Below are 15,593 nucleotides of genomic sequence, written 5' to 3' on the forward strand. Positions count from 1 at the left end.
CCACATTATGCTACACTGTATTGCCCACACATTATGCTACATTGTAGTGCCCACACATTATGCCACCTGTAGGGCCCACACATTATGCTACACTGTAGTGCCCACACATTATGCCGCCTGTAGTATCCAGGCACTGTACTTACCAGAAGTTTTCTCAGGTAGTTAACAGATCAGCAATCACGGCAGCAGTCACAACCTCACAATGAGTCACACCCATGAGGCTGTGCTGCTGCTAATATCCGGGTAATGCCACATATCCACTATGTGATTCACTCCATGAGCAATATCGAGGAGTGTGTCCCGGGCAGTGGTATGCTCAATGTCCTTAACGACATTGAGCACACACACTGAACAATATAATTCACAATATCGTTCAGTGCCGGCATCCTCCCTCATCCCCGATATCGTCAGGTTGGGATGCTGGTTGGGGCGATGAACGTCGTCGTCAACGACAAGCGGGACCGCGCATCCCTAGTCGTTGACGGCATATCCACTGGATGATATAATGAATGATTGAACAATAACGATATTGTTATTGTTCAATCGTTCATTATATCGTCTAGTTGATATGCGGATTTAGAGGAGCATATGCTGAGCTCCTCCAATCAGAGCTCAGCGCATGTTCTTCTGACCCTTTATTACCTAGAAGTGCACTGCAGTGCTAAGTCTGACTGCACTCTGAGCACTGCGCCCCGGTCCTCTCTGTGTGTAGCTGCCGGCTGGGTCAGTCACAGCCTTGATGACTGCCCGGTAAGCAGCTGCACTGCTATACCAATAGTGCTCGCGATAGAGGGCAAGGCTACAAATCAATGGGGCCCACCGGGTTTTTCACTGAATCTCTGGTGGCCCAGTCCAAGCCTGTACATTATAATGTACTGTTGACATTCAATGGAATGCTGTCTGTACATTATAGCAGTCACTGGGGTGCTGTCAGTAATGAATGGTGATCATGGGAATCAGTCTTACTTCTACCTTGGGACTATGTAGTTTGGAGGAAGCCAGGCACCAAACAGTCAACATTTTCCGGTCCTAGGATGCTCTGGGTCCTCCCCCATATATACCACACCTCCGGCCACAGGTTCTCAGTTGTTTTGTTTGGGGCGGCAAGAGATGCACCATTAGAATAGGCAGTCCCAAGTTTTATGTGTCTTTTTTTTTTTGTAATGAGTTTAGCAGCAGGGCGTCTTATTAAGATGCCCCAGCCGGCGCATCAACACCACTAACCTGTGTGATTTCGGCAGGGTTGCGGTGTAGCTTGCGAGCCATGATGCCGCGGCCTGGACTGCAACCATAGGTCATGGGGAAGTCAGGTAAGAGCGAGGCTGTCCTTACTTCCAGCAGGGAGATGTTGGAAGCTGCTGCAGTGAGGGCTCGGTTCTATTCGCTCCCAAACTAGGCCACCGGGGCCATATCACCTGGCGACGGGGAAAGGCTTCAGACGCATTCTGTTGCTGGGAGGCCAGCGTTCCCTAACTCTAACCTCCTCCTGGGGGTGCCTAACCGTAACCTCCCCTTCCCCAGCTGCAGTTGATCTCTCTCTCTCTCTCTCATATTGAATCCTACTAACTTTTTTGCTTGTATAAGTTGATTCAGTGAAAAAAGTATATTTGTATGCATTGCACTTATATCCTATCAATGTGACTGCTATTTCTACTTCAGGGTCCATAGGGGGTCCACAGGGTTGACCTTGGGGTATAGCTGGATCTGGATCCACGGGCACCACGCAGTTAAAGCTTTTCTGCTCCCAGGATGCACTTGGGTCCGTCCTCCTCTATACCCCGCCCCCGAGCCACAGCACCTCAGTTTTAGCTGGTGCCCGGCCGGAGTCGGGTCACCCTGGAGCAGTGGGGCTGCATAAGCAGCCCCTAAGCTTTGTTTTAATTTTTTTTTTAAAAGAAGATTTTATTATTTTATTTTTTTTACTATCTTCAGAGCGGCAGCATAAGACTGTCCATCTGGACGTCCATGCTGCCGCTCCAACAAGCCCCGCTGGCGCTGCAACGCCGGTACTGATCCGGGGATCGCAGCGGGACCCCGGAGTCAGTGCTAGCGTGGCTCTGGGACCTCCCACAGACTGCTGCCGGACTCAAGGGGCCAGGTAAGCCGCGTGCAGCGCTATCAGCGCTGCGCGCGGGGGAAGTGTATGCAGTCTTTATGCCGCCGGTCTCTGGGGACAGACCGGCGGCGCTAGTAGCGGCGGCGGGCTCCCCCCTCTGTGGATTACCCCGCGTGTCCGCTGGACCACCAGGGTGTAAGGCCGGCAGGGAACGGCGTCCCTGGGGTTCCATACTAGCAGGGGAGGCAGCCTTCCCTGCTTGAGCGGCTCCTCCCCTCAGCCCAGCGCGACTTCTCTCAAGCGTGCTGGCGTCGCTGGGCTGTGCTCTCTCGGCCACTCCTCCTCCGAGCTCTCCGGCGGCTATCTTCCCAGGCAGCAATGCAGAGTTCCCAGGCAGGCTTCCAGTGGACTGGTCCCCCTGCGTACCTCTTCCCTGATCAGGACAGTGTTCGCAGCGCTATAGCCCTCCCAGACACTGAATCTGGGAGGTTGATTGTAGCTGAAGGTGCAGTGAGTATATCTTCCTGCATGGTATGTGACTATTGCTAGTGCTGCTGTCTGTGCTTTTTCTACTTACTGTCAGCGTTTTACCTATCCCTTTCCTTCTCCTACGGCCCGCAGGTGCGTGGGGGAGGGGTGTTCTTTCTGTGTACCTCACTTATATAGATCTACGTATTTGTGAGGTCCATCACATACAGCGGTGTGCTACTCAGTACCAGATTGTGGGCTGTTTGTGTTGCATACTTGGGAGTGCGTGGGTGTTATACGCCTTACCTCGTTTCGGTGAGACACTTTTATTGCAAAAAAGTTTGTGTCATGTCTGATGAGGAGAATGAGCGCTCCGTGGCTCCTGTGTTGGTTTCCTGCTGACGCTGTTCGGCAGGAGTTGATGGGGCGGATTTGTCTCAGGACGGTCTGTGTGGGCGGTGCAAGTTGGTACCTGGACCTTCTAAACCCTGGTGGCGCAGGATCCTCCATGGGCGATGTTTACGCAAGTGCTGGCGTCGATCGGGGACCGACTTGCGGTTCCGACTGCGGCCCCTTCTAGGGCATTGCCCCAGCCTACCATCCCCCGTTCCCTGGGTGTGACGCGTCTGGTACAGTCTCCTCCCGGGTCTCAGACTGTGGGTCCTTATGCGGGTTTGCCGGTCTACGTGCAATCCCCCACGGTGCCGCAGCAGTCGATGGTACCTTTTCAGGGCTATCCTCAGGCAGTACCCCCGCCTTGGGTGGACGTCCTCTCCAGCTCTGTTCAGAGCCTGGCGGCTTCGTCATCGGCTTTTCAATCTATGTTGCACAGTGATTTGCCCCCTCGGGTGTCCAAGCGTTCCGTTCCGGCTTCACTGGCGGCTCAGTTCACGGACACGGACGTGTCTTCGGATGACGGGGAGATCCATGAAGACTCTGACTCGGATGCCGGGGCCCAGGAGGTGGAGGCTAAGTCTTCCATTAATGTGCCGGCATTGGTTAGGGCGGTGCGGGCCATCCTTCACATTGAGGAGGATGTGCCGGCCCCCAGGTCAAAGTACCCAAATTTTAAAAAGGCCAAAGTAGCTTCGACTGTTTTTCCCCTGTCCGATCACTTGACGGATCATATGGCAGGGGCCTGGCAGTTGCCCAGCAAGAGGTTCCAACCGCAGAAGCGTTTGGCTTCGAACTATCCGTTTCCGGAGGCTCATTGCAGGAAGTGGGAAACTCCTCCCGCGGTGGATTCCCACGTTACCCGCTTAATTAAAAGCGCTACGCTGCCTTTGCCGTCAATCTCCTCCCTGAAAGATCCCACGGACAGGAAGGTGGAGACTTGTTTGAAGTCTATCTACTCTCTCTCGGGGGCAGTTGCCCGTCCGTCCATGGCCATCTCTTGGGTGGCTAAGGCCATCGAGAGCTAGGCCAATGCTTTGGAGGATACCTTTCCGGAAGATGCTCCGGAGATCCAGAGAGCGTTGATAGGTCAAATGAGGGATGCGGCTTCCTACATTGGGGAAGCATCGTTAGATGCAAGCCTGCTGACCTCTCGGGTGTCGGCTGCAGCTGTGTCGGCGCGTCGGTCCTTGTGGCTGAGGTCTTGGAGAGCTGACGCTGACTCCAAACAGGGGCTGGAGGCCTTACCTTTTAATGGGGAGTTGCTTTTTGGTCCAGACTTGGACAAAATTGTGGACACTCTGGCTAAATCTAAATCAGCCTTCCTCCCTTCGGCTTCTGCACCTACCAAGGTTCGGAGCTCTGCTTTTCGGTCCTTTCGGGTTCAGGGCAAGGCCAAAGGTCAGTCCTTCCCGAGGCAGTCGACGACCAAGGCCGCTTCTAAGCCCAAGAAACAGGCCTGGAGTGCCAGGCGCCCTTCTTCCAAGCAGGAAGATAAACCTTCTGCCTGATGGGACGGGCCTCCCTCTGGGGGACCCCAGAGTGGGACGCCGACTTCTTCTATTCGCCCAGTGCTGGCACAATACCACCACGGATGCCTGGGTTCGAGAAGTGGTCTCCCAGGGGTACGCCCTGTCTTTTCGGCACAGACCGCCCCACCAGTTTTTCTGCACGAGTCCTTCTCAGGATACTACCAAGTCCTTACAGATTCAGGAAGCTATAGAGTCCTTGCTGACAGCAGGGGTCATTGTTCCCGTTCCTCAATTACAACGAGGGACGGGGTACTATTCTTCTCTGTTTCTGGTGCGGAAAACCCAATGGTTCTCATCGCCCTATCCTCAACTTGAAGTCTCTGAACAGATTCCTCAGGGTTCCCAAGTTCAGGATGGAAACGTTACGTTCCATCATTCTGTCGATGGAACCGGGATGCCTACCTCCATGTTCCGATAGCACCTTCGCACCAGCGGTATCTGAGGTTCGCTATCCTTCAACACCATTATCAGTTCCGGGCGCTACCCTTTGGTCTCTCCACGGCACCGAGGGTGTTCACGAAGATTATGGCGGTCATGGCCGCACATCTTCGGAACCAGAATGTACGGCTGCTGCCGTATCTGGACGACCTCCTGTTGCTGGCAAGCTCCCCGGAGGTACTGCTTCAACATCTCCACCTGACGATCGCTTGCCTGCAAGCGCACGGGTGGCTGATAAATTGGAAAAAGTCCTCCCTGATTCCATCTCAGCGGGTGGTTCATTTGGGAGCCCTGCTGGATTCTCGTCAGCAAAGGATCTTCCTGACCCCGGAGAAGGTCTCCTCCCTGCAGCTGAGGATACACAGTTGCCTGAGCAGTTGCCGCCTGTCGGTCCATTCGGCTATGAGAGTTCTGGGCTCCATGGTGTCAACATTCGACATGGTGGAATTTGCCCAGTTCCATTCCCGGCCCCTGCAGGGGCTGATTCTATCGGAATGGAACGGGTTACCTCATCGGATCCGCTCTCAGTTGCTGGTGTTGTCCCCGGAGGTTCGGCAGTCTTTGGCTTGGTGGCTTCAAACAGCTCATCTGGTCGAGGGGCGCCCCTTTTGGATCCCGGACTGGGTCCTGCTCACTACGGATGCCAGTCTTCGGGGTTGGGGGGCAGTGACCGGCTCGTTGACACTTCAGGGTCGTTGGTCTGCGGAAGAAGCTCTTCTTCCCATCAACATTCTGGAACTGCGGGCAGTATACCAGGCCCTGCAGTCATCCGGTCCCGCTCTTCACGGAAGGGCGGTTCAGGTGCAGTCCGACAACGCCACCACGGTGGCGTATATCAACCACCAAGGAGGAACTCGCAGTCGGGCAGCGATGTCGGAGGTGTCTCGCATCCTTGCTTGGGCGGAGTGTCACATTCCAGCGATCTCGGCAGTCTTCATTCCCGGAGTCCTCAATTGGGAGGCGGACTTCCTCAGCCGTCACGACGTGCATCCCGGGGAATGGTCGCTTCACCCAGAGGTGTTTCAGCTACTCGTGGACAGGTGGGGGCTGCCGTAGCTGGACTTGATGGCCTCCCGTCACAATCACAAGTTGCCCGTTTACGGGTCAAGGACAAGAGACGCAGGCGCCAGTCTGGTAGACGCGCTGTCGGTGAAATGGACGTTTCACCTGGCGTATGTGTTTCCTCCGATATCCTTACTTCCTCGGGTTCTGCGGAAGTTCAAGCAGGACGGCGGCACGCTCGTGCTGGTGGCTCCGGCGTGGCCCAGACGTCCTTGGTACTCCGATCTGAGGTGTCTCTCCATTGACGCTCCGTACCTTCTTCCTCAGCGTCGGGACCTGTTGTCTCAAGGGCCCTGCCTTTACCCGGATCTGGGTCGGCTGTCTTTGACGGCGTGGCTCGGTTATTGGTACCATGCTCAGGGCACGCAAGCCTGCTTCAGCACGGATTTATCACAGGGTGTGGCACACTTACTTTCAGTGGTGTGAGTCCAGACATTATGATCCTCAGGTGTTCCGAGTTTCTAGGATCTTGGAATTTCTTCAATCAGGATTGGACCTCGGCTTACGCCTTGCATCTCTGAAGGTTCATGTGTCCGCCTTGTCCGTGTGGTTTCAACGGCGGATTGCAATACTGCCGGATGTTCACACCTTTTTCCAAGGTGTTCTCAGGATCCAGCCTCCCTTTGTGCCTCCTGTGGCTCCTTGGGACTTGGCGGTGGTTCTGCGGGTCCTGCAGGGTCCTCCGTTTGAGCCTCTTGAGTCGGTGGAGCTCAAGTGGCTGACGTTCAAGACCGTTTTCTCCTGGCAATTGCTTCTGCCAGGAGGGTGTCAGAGTTGGGGGCACTTTCCTGTCGCTCCCCTTTTCTGATTTTTCACCAGGACAGAGCGGTGCTCCGCACTCGTCCTGAGTTTTTGCCCAAAGTGGTTTCCAAGTTCCACATTAATCAGGAGCTTGTCGTGCCAGCTTTTCAGTCACCTGATCTTTCCGCTGGTGAGGCTTCCTTAGATGTAGTCCGGGCACTTAGAATCTACGTGGACCGGACTGCTTCGGTTAGGAAGTCGGATTCTTTGTTTGTCCTCTTCGGTTTTCACAAGAGGGGTTGGCCTGCCAACAAGCAGACGTTAGCCCGTTGGCTTCGTTCAGTTATTTGTGAGGCTTATGCACAGGAGGGTTTACCTGTGCCAGCCTCTGTTAAGGCTCATTCCACTCGTTCTGTGGGTCCCTCTTGGGCTGCTAGACGTGGCGCCTCCACTGTTCAGCTGTGTAAGGCGGCCACTTGGTCTTCCATTGAAACGTTTTTGAGGTTCTATGCGTTTGACACCTTCGCCTCTCAGGATGCATCCTTCGGGCGCCGGGTACTCCTTTCAGCACAGGAGCATCCCCGCCCTTAGTTGAACTGCTTTGAGACATCCCCAAGGTCAACCCTGTGGACCCCCTATGGACCCTGAAGTAGAAAACAAGAGATATGGTAAGAACTTACCTTTGTTATCTCTGTTTCTACGAAGTCCATAGGGTCCACAGGGCGCCCGCCCTGACGCACCTGGCTTCATATGGGCTGTGTGGCTGGTCACCGGTTTTACGTTTAGTGTCTTTTTATCCTCGTTAGGTACTAGTGCGTTAGGTGGGAAATCTCCCTCCCCCCCCAAACTGGGGATTCTTACGTGACGCCTTTCTAAGGGGTTACTCCCCAGAAGGTTGTGTGCACAACTCCCCTATCAGATTTTATCTAGTCCCTTGTCCTCTAGTAGACCATTCATGCCCTGCTAAGTTCGGGGGTGATAATGCCGGTTTTCTTTGGCTAAATAGTCACAGCACTATTACATATTTTGTTGTATTGGTCATATCAGATGAATAATTTGCTTTATCCATTATTTCTAAATTAAAAACTGCAGATACAATGAAGGGAGGTGTCTGAAGGAATAAGGGTGACAGGCCAAAGTTTGTTAGAGTCCTTACCTGATTCAGATTCTTTTTCTGAAGATGTTGCTGTTCAGGACCTTATTGAAAGATATAATCCAAAATTCATATCAGTAGTCGTTATCCAAAGCCGCCTAAATAAAGCAGGAGCTACTCAGAGAGTATCAATGTAGGACAGAATGTCACCACAAAATGGCTGCCAGTAGCTCGACATCCTTTATGTAGGGCTGTGACCCGCATTGTGACATCACAATGCATTCAGGCATATGTTAAAGATGGCTGTAGCATAGATCAGCTCTGGGCCCAAATGTGCTGCAGCAGCACTCTGGTGAGAATAGAAAAGCCGGGGCTCAGGAGATTGCAGTGTAACTCAGTGCAGGGAGAGGGTCGGGCCCCAGAGGCGGCCTGGGCCCTGTAGCAGCCCCACTCACCGCACTTACTATAGCTAAGCTCTTGACTAGGATGCTGTTTGTGATGTATGGCAGGCACAAAAATGCTCTCTGTATTGTATGGCTGCCAAATTGGCTGTTTGCCAGCAGCACTTATGTTTGTGTTGGGGCTTTTACAGTTTGAATTTGAATGAGAATTTTTTCAGGGCCACTTTCTTTCCCAATCCTCCCCTGGCCAGCAGAATGTCCAACTGAACTGAGCCTTCAGAACCACTTTATCTGCGTACTGGATCAACATTCCCCAAAAAAGGGGTGGGACATGCCTTCGTTTTTTTGCTGCTACTCACCGTTACCTCCCCCAAATAGTCTGTCAATTACTTGCAACTAAATCCTCTCTGCGAGCAGCATCACAAAGGTACCTTGGTGCATGAGCAGTGAGACACTGATGCATGCGCAATCAACTAATAATCACTCAGTTGCGTAATTGTCGGAATAGCGTACATCTTTGAATCAGGTCCACTGTACTGTTGGTATTTTCCATGTTTTTCTCCTAACTGTACTATAAGGTGACATGTAATGATCTTGCAGGGTAACAAAGGAGGTGTGGCAGTGCGTTTCCGGTTCCATAACACTAATGTTTGTGTTGTCAACTCCCATCTGGCTGCTCACATTGAAGAATTTGAGAGGAGGAACCAGGACTTCAAAGACATCTGTTCCAGGATGCAGTTTCCACAGGTGGACCCAACGCTTCCACCTCTACCAATTCACAAGCATGAGTATGTGTCCACTGCAGCCTGACATGGCGTAGACAATTTTTTAAGTAGGAAAGTATACCATTACTACTTTGTGTTTTGCTATGATGAATTAATAATTTATGATAATAGAAGGATTATAGCAAAATAAACAGTTTACCCCAGTTTGTGCTTGAACCTATTTTCTCTTTTCTACAAATATATAGTTTTGGAAAGTTATGGTATCAATTAACTCTGAGTCATAATTTATTTATTTATTACCAGTTATTTATAAAGCGCACACATATTCCGCAGCGCTTTACAGAGAATAGTTGGCCATTCACATCAGTCCCTGCCCCAGAGGAGCTTACAATCTATATTCCCTACTGCATGCTCACACACATACACACTAGGGTTAATTTTGTGTTGGGAGCCAGTTAACCTACCAGTATATTTATGGAGTGTGGGAGGAAACCGTAGTACCCGGAGGAAACCCACGCAAGCACAGGTAGGGCCGTGGTGGGAATCGAACCCATGACCTCAGTGCTGTGAGGCAGTAATGCTAACCATTACACCGTCTGTGCTGCCCTATGGAAACGCTGAAAGTGACCTTAACCCTGTTATGATGATGAATTAGTTGGGGAGCGTGTCAACATGTACAATACTGCTTTCATAATGTTTTTTTTTTTTACATTCTACAGTGTCGTGTTATGGCTTGGAGATCTGAACTACAGGATAATGGACATAGAGAAAGAAAAAGTGAAGCAACTCATTGAGACCAAAGACTACACAACACTCTACAAATGTGATCAGGTATAAGGTGACATGTTATATTTTATAGCTCTAAAATTCTGTCATAGACACACTGTTTTGTGTGACTCCAGTCCAGACACCAAGTTACTGTACTAAACCTCTAGAACCATGGTTCCCAGAGTGGGTAAAGGGGAGAGATTATTTATTCATTTGTTGAGTTAATTAAAAAAAAAAAAAAAAAAAAAAAAACAGTTTGGGACATGAGCCAAAAAATGAGCCGGTAGAACAATATGAAAATAAGAAAAGTGTCAAACAGTAGCCTTCATTTAAAACATCACGTCAGGGATTCCCTTTACAGCAAATCTTTTCATAAAGATATTTAATCTGTTTTAAAAAGACTTGTGTTCACCATGTAATAGAATGAAGAAAAATCATGCTTTATTCTGACATCATCGATCTGACAAACCCTGACACCTCTTGGTCTTTCTATTTAGCTGAAGCAACAGATCGAGGAAAAGGCCGTTTTTGATGGGTTTACAGAGGGTGAGATAATGTTTCAACCCACTTACAAGTACAATACTGGTTCTGATGAATGGGACACAAGGTACGTTTCTTATAGGAAGAATGGACATAGACCTATTGCTGTAGAAGTTAGGAGCTGGTCATATCTGTGATCCTGGGCAGTAATTTTTAATTACCTGGTTAAAATTTTTTACCATTTTGGGCAAGAGAAATCTAAAAAAAAATAAGACACTTGCCATAATTGTTTGTTAACCATAGACATATTGCTCATGGTGTTTGTTTACTGCAGGGGTAGGCAGCCTGTTGCACTCTAGCTGCTGTGGAACTACAATCCCAGCATACCCTGCCACGGTTTTAGTATGATCTAAAGCTAGGTACACACTGGAGCAATATTCCGTTTCGGAACGACAAATCGCCTACATCGCTCAGTGTGCCGGCGATTGCGTGCCCCCATGGCCGTTAGCGACAGTAGCCAGGTTTGATGTGCTGCACATCAAACCTAGAGATATCGCTAGCGGCCAATGCATTGTTAATGAATGACGTAACGGTAATTGTTACGGCCTTCATTAAAGTAATCCAGTGTGGATGCACAATCACTGTTGACGGGCATTCATTCCGATGTCGGAAAGAATACCAGTCACTCCAGTGTGTACCTAGTTTAACAGCAGAACTGTGGCAGAACATTCTGGTATGTGTAGTTCTACATCAGCTGCAGCGCCATTTGTTGCCTACCCCCTGCTCTACAGTGTCCTTCTATATCACTCAAATGTTTTGAAACATGTGTAACACATTTGCAATTATCTGGTGGCATTGCTCTACACAGTCAGATCGCAGTAGAGTCTGTCACCCAGATTAAACATGAACACATGCAAGCAGAAATAAAGGTTTGACGTTCAATATACAATTATATACAGTCCAGTAGTATTGGATTTTGTACTGATATTTTAGTCCTATAATACAGTATATTCAGCAGTGAGCATTCTCAAATTGACCAACCATTCACTGCATTGGTAGCTTTAAAATAAACATCTAACATAACGTTTTTTTCTATATAGAGAATACTAAACAATTAGCCTCTCTCTTTGGTTCTCAACCTCAACCCTCAATATTTCCCAACAGGTCATGTTTTGAGGATTTCTGTCTGTGGAAACAGGTGTGATAATTACTGACCCAGCAAAATTAACTCATCTATGCATGATTAAAGAAACCCACAATACATTACCTGGTGGTACATGAGGACTGAAGTTGAGAACCACTGGTTTATCTAAACATAATTGTGTCTATATTGTACACTTTATTTTCCACCACATATGTAAAGAGTTCTGTTGACATGTGCCTATTAGAATATATATAATATATGGTCAATGGGCAATGTCCATTTAAGTTTGTATAAGCGGTAAGTCTAGCTTCTGCCAGTGCCAGATTAATGTCCACATAGGCCTGGAGCTGATATTTCTGAAGGGCCTATTGGTGTGACTAGTGGTGATGGGGAGGAGCGTTTGTGGGCAGTATCGTAACAAGGCGGCACTGCACCTTGTGCCGGCTCAGCTCCCTACACCCATGACATCATTACGTTATGCCTAGGGGGCTGGGTTACCCGCACCACCTTCAGCTCCGGTAATTAGAGACCTGGACGCTGTGGCAGCTCTGCAGTAGCACTAGTGGCTGCAGGGTCTCGTTCCAGGCACCCTGCAAGCCACATGCAGGTGCCGTTACATTAAGATGCCAGCGCCTGCTGCATTTATTTTGTGGTTCTGAGGTATCTACACTGTTCAATGGAGCTTTGCTGACTGTACTACACTAACCCATCTCAGAGCATCGCAGTGACCAACATATATTGCAGAGAGCATGGTAGTGACTGACATATCATACAGAGAGCAACGCAGTGACTGCCATATCATACAGAGAGCATCCCAGTGACTGCCATATCATACAGAGAGCGTCCCAGTGACTGCCATATCATACAGAGAGCGTCCCAGTGACTGCCATATCACACAAAGAGCACAGTGACCGGCATAAATTGCAGAGAGCATGACAGTGACCAACATATCGTACAGAGAGCATGGGAGCATGGCAGTGACCAACATATCGTACAGAGAGCATGGGAGCATCTCAGTGACTGACATATCATACAAAGAGCATCGCAGTGATGGACATATTGTCCAGAGAGTATTGCACCGTAGTGAGCGACTGACGCATCATACAGAGAGCATTGCAGTGACTGACATATCATAGGGAGCAAATCAGTGATCGACATATCATGCAGGGAGCATGGAAGTGATCAACATATCATGCAGGGTGCATGGCAATGATCGACATATCATGCAGGGAGCATGGCAGCGACCGACATATTGTACAGGGAGCATCACATTGACTGACATATCATACAGAGAGCGTTGCAGTGACTATACAGTTCTGAAATATAATGCAGGGCCTATAAACTGTTATATACAGTACATGGGGTATAAAGAGTGATAAAATACCTAGGCTGCACTGTACAGTACAAGAGACAAAGGTTGGACACAATGCTGATCTATAGGGGCCCTTTACAGTACAAGAGGAAACAGTGACCCTAAATGTGGACCCTACATGATACATGAGGTCACAGTACAGCTTTATAAGTGCTCTATACAGTATTGGGAAACCTATCTCTCTCTCTCTCTCTAAAGTCACAGTTAGAAGAGGTGGGTGGATGTGCTGTCTGGGGGGTGAGTGGGCAGGGCAGCAGTCAACCGGAGCTTTTGTTCAACTCCTGGGACACCGCTATGGACAGATCAGGGGGCGGGGTTTAGTGCAGCCAGAGGTGGATCTTAGCATAGCTGAGGGCGGAGCTTTGGACTGCATGGAGGCGGAGATTTGGGTGCCCCCCAAAGGGGGAAGGGTGGGGGGGTGATTAACGGGGCTTCAGAATCGTCTCTGCCAACCAGGAGGTGAATGGGCAGGCATTGTAATGCTGTTGAAACGACAGGAGAAAAGTTTTTTCTCTGGTCCTCACTGCACTCACTGGATCCCGTATTAAGAGAGGAGGGGAGCCATGTGCATTCCCCATCCGGGGCCCCCTCCTCTCTCTTCTGTGGCCTGCCGCGTCACCGCAGCAATAAACTCTGGGCACTAGTCTGAGCACAGAGTCTACTGCGCATACGCAGGTCATCCTATTGCAGATGCGCAAAACGCCAGGAAAATGGCTGCGGCGGCCATTTTCCAAGTGTTTTGTGCAGAGTCGATGCAGGACTTTGGAGGGGTAAGATAAAAAAAATATGGTTGCAGGTTGTGCGCCTCCTCTGGACCCATTATAAATATGCCCCTGTGTTCTGTGTTGTCACTTTCTTATGGGGCGAAAATATAATACAATGATATAGAATCATTTTCTTGTTAATGCTAATTATTCTGATAGTAGAGGTCATTATTTCCATACAATTTACATAAAGGATATTGTATCCCATATATAAGCAACTTGCTTCAAATGAGTCCATCAATATTCATATTGACATTTATCTTGATCTTTTGTGTCAAAAACTACTGTTCAGGAAGTGAACACAATGGATGGAATATTTTTCTTATTAACAGTGCGTTCTCCATTGAAACATTGTTTATCTGTTATCCCTAATCCAAGCTTGCCACCAATATTTTTTAATCTTGACTGGGGACTTGCAAAACCTTAGATCTTAAATGCATTTGCTAAAAATAATTCTGTGGCCAGAAATGAAACATTAAATCATGTTGTAGCACTTTCCATGCATTATTACTACATGTAGTGGACCTGGACTATTACTAGAGCAGAGGTTCCCAAACTATGCCATTACACTCCTGGTTTTAAGGATATCCATGCTTGAGGTCCAGATGGTTAAATCAAATTGACTGAGGTGCTAATTAAGTCAGCTGCGCTGAAGCATAGATATCCTTAAAATGTGGACTGTAATGACAGAGTGTGTGAACCTCTGCCCTAGAGTATTAGTATGCTATAAGTTTGTTACCTCTCGATCTTTTGGATTTCTTATAGATCTTGGGTGTATCTGAGGAACACAACACATAAATTGTAAAAATAACTGACACTATCATTACATGGTCTACATCTATGGTTATCACAGGATCATGGCTTTGTTGTAGCTATACAGAGTGAATAGTCATGTTAATGTAATTGGGTTTAGCATGTGATTTTTCTGCATGTAGATCATAACTGTTTTAGGGTGTACTCTGTAGCGGTATTAATTTTTTTTTATTTTTTAGTGAAAAGTGTCGTGTTCCTGCCTGGTGTGACCGCATACTCTGGAAAGGCAAACATGTCACACAGCTGAATTACAAAAGTATCATGTGTCTAAAAACAAGTGACCATAAACCAGTTGCCTCTGTTTTTAAAATTGGGGTAAGGATTTTTTTAAATGTCTTTATAAGGTGTTTATAGTATTCTTGTTTCGAAAAAGAAGAGAAAGAAGACTGGTTTTTGCGCTCGCTCCGGGGCTCGCGCACTGGGCCACCATCGACCTGCTTGCGAGCGCTATGTGCTTGCGAGCGGGTCTGAATCAGGCCCAAAGAGTCTTCTTGCGCTTCTTTTTCTTGTCATTTAATTCCCTGACTCTAGGGGAGCACCACCGGTCAATGAAATACAATGTAATTCGTTTGAGTGAAATTCTTATCGTACAAAATGAACTTATTACCGGTTAATATTTGACTAGCACGCAGACATAGCATGTCAGATACTTGTGCCCAGACCAACCCCCAACAAAATATTAGTATTCTTGTTTCCAAAGCTCCACAGTGGTCTGAATTGCCAGACAGATGGGAAAATAGGGCGGCCATAACAAAGGGACATAAAAGTAGACCAAATAAATGCATATTTGAAACATAGGGTAGGGTCTATCACACCCATGAGAGAGGTTACAATCTAACGAGGAACGATGCTGGCTCAGAGTGGAGGTTGGGACAGTTGGGAAGGTGGGCCTATGTAGTGTAGGTGAGAGTAAAGTAAACTGTAACAAAAAGATGGGTTTTCGAAGGGCATTTAAAGATTTGAAGACTGTGAAAGAGTCTGCGTGGCAGTCAGGGCCAGCGCCACAATTAGGCAGCTGGCTAAAGAGACCGCACGCCGCCAATTAACGTGCTTAACTAAAATATAAGATAACATTGCACTATGGCTGTGATGGTGTAGCAGACATTCTGCACACTGGTCTCCTCTCTCCCCGCAGCCACAGTGTCTGCCTGGGCTGTCTGTCAGTGATGACATGTGCTTGCTTTCACATCACCCCTGTGGCGCCCGCCCCCTGGCCTCCTCTATCATTCTCTTAGCTCCTTCTCTTCCTCTCAGAGATGAGCATGGAATGGATGCCGCCTGGGCTGAGTAGAGTCAGTCAGTCTTCATAGATAGTAAGTGTACAGTTGACACAATTTATGCCA

General features: G+C 48.7%; 1 protein-coding gene and 1 long non-coding RNA gene across 3 annotated transcripts in view; one reads left to right on the forward strand and one right to left on the reverse strand.

Moving 5' to 3' along the window:
• The window catches only part of LOC148542923 (uncharacterized), a 231,071-nt gene that overhangs the window by 142,201 nt on the left and 73,277 nt on the right, over positions 1-15,593 (reverse strand). The window lies entirely within an intron of this gene.
• The window catches only part of INPP5B (inositol polyphosphate-5-phosphatase B), a 179,305-nt gene that overhangs the window by 111,889 nt on the left and 51,823 nt on the right, over positions 1-15,593 (forward strand). For both annotated transcript variants that reach the window (XM_088462293.1, XM_088462292.1), the window contains 4 exons: positions 8,785-8,972; positions 9,629-9,740; positions 10,175-10,284; positions 14,430-14,565. In XM_088462293.1, the coding sequence (XP_088318419.1) occupies positions 8,785-8,972; positions 9,629-9,740; positions 10,175-10,284; positions 14,430-14,565 (546 nt within the window). The remainder of the gene's footprint in view (positions 1-8,784; positions 8,973-9,628; positions 9,741-10,174; positions 10,285-14,429; positions 14,566-15,593) is intronic.

The sequence above is a fragment of the Taudactylus pleione genome, unplaced genomic scaffold (assembly GCF_031769625.1).
Source record: "Taudactylus pleione unplaced genomic scaffold, aTauple2 ptg000007l, whole genome shotgun sequence".
In the NCBI taxonomy this organism is placed as follows: domain Eukaryota; kingdom Metazoa; phylum Chordata; class Amphibia; order Anura; family Myobatrachidae; genus Taudactylus; species Taudactylus pleione.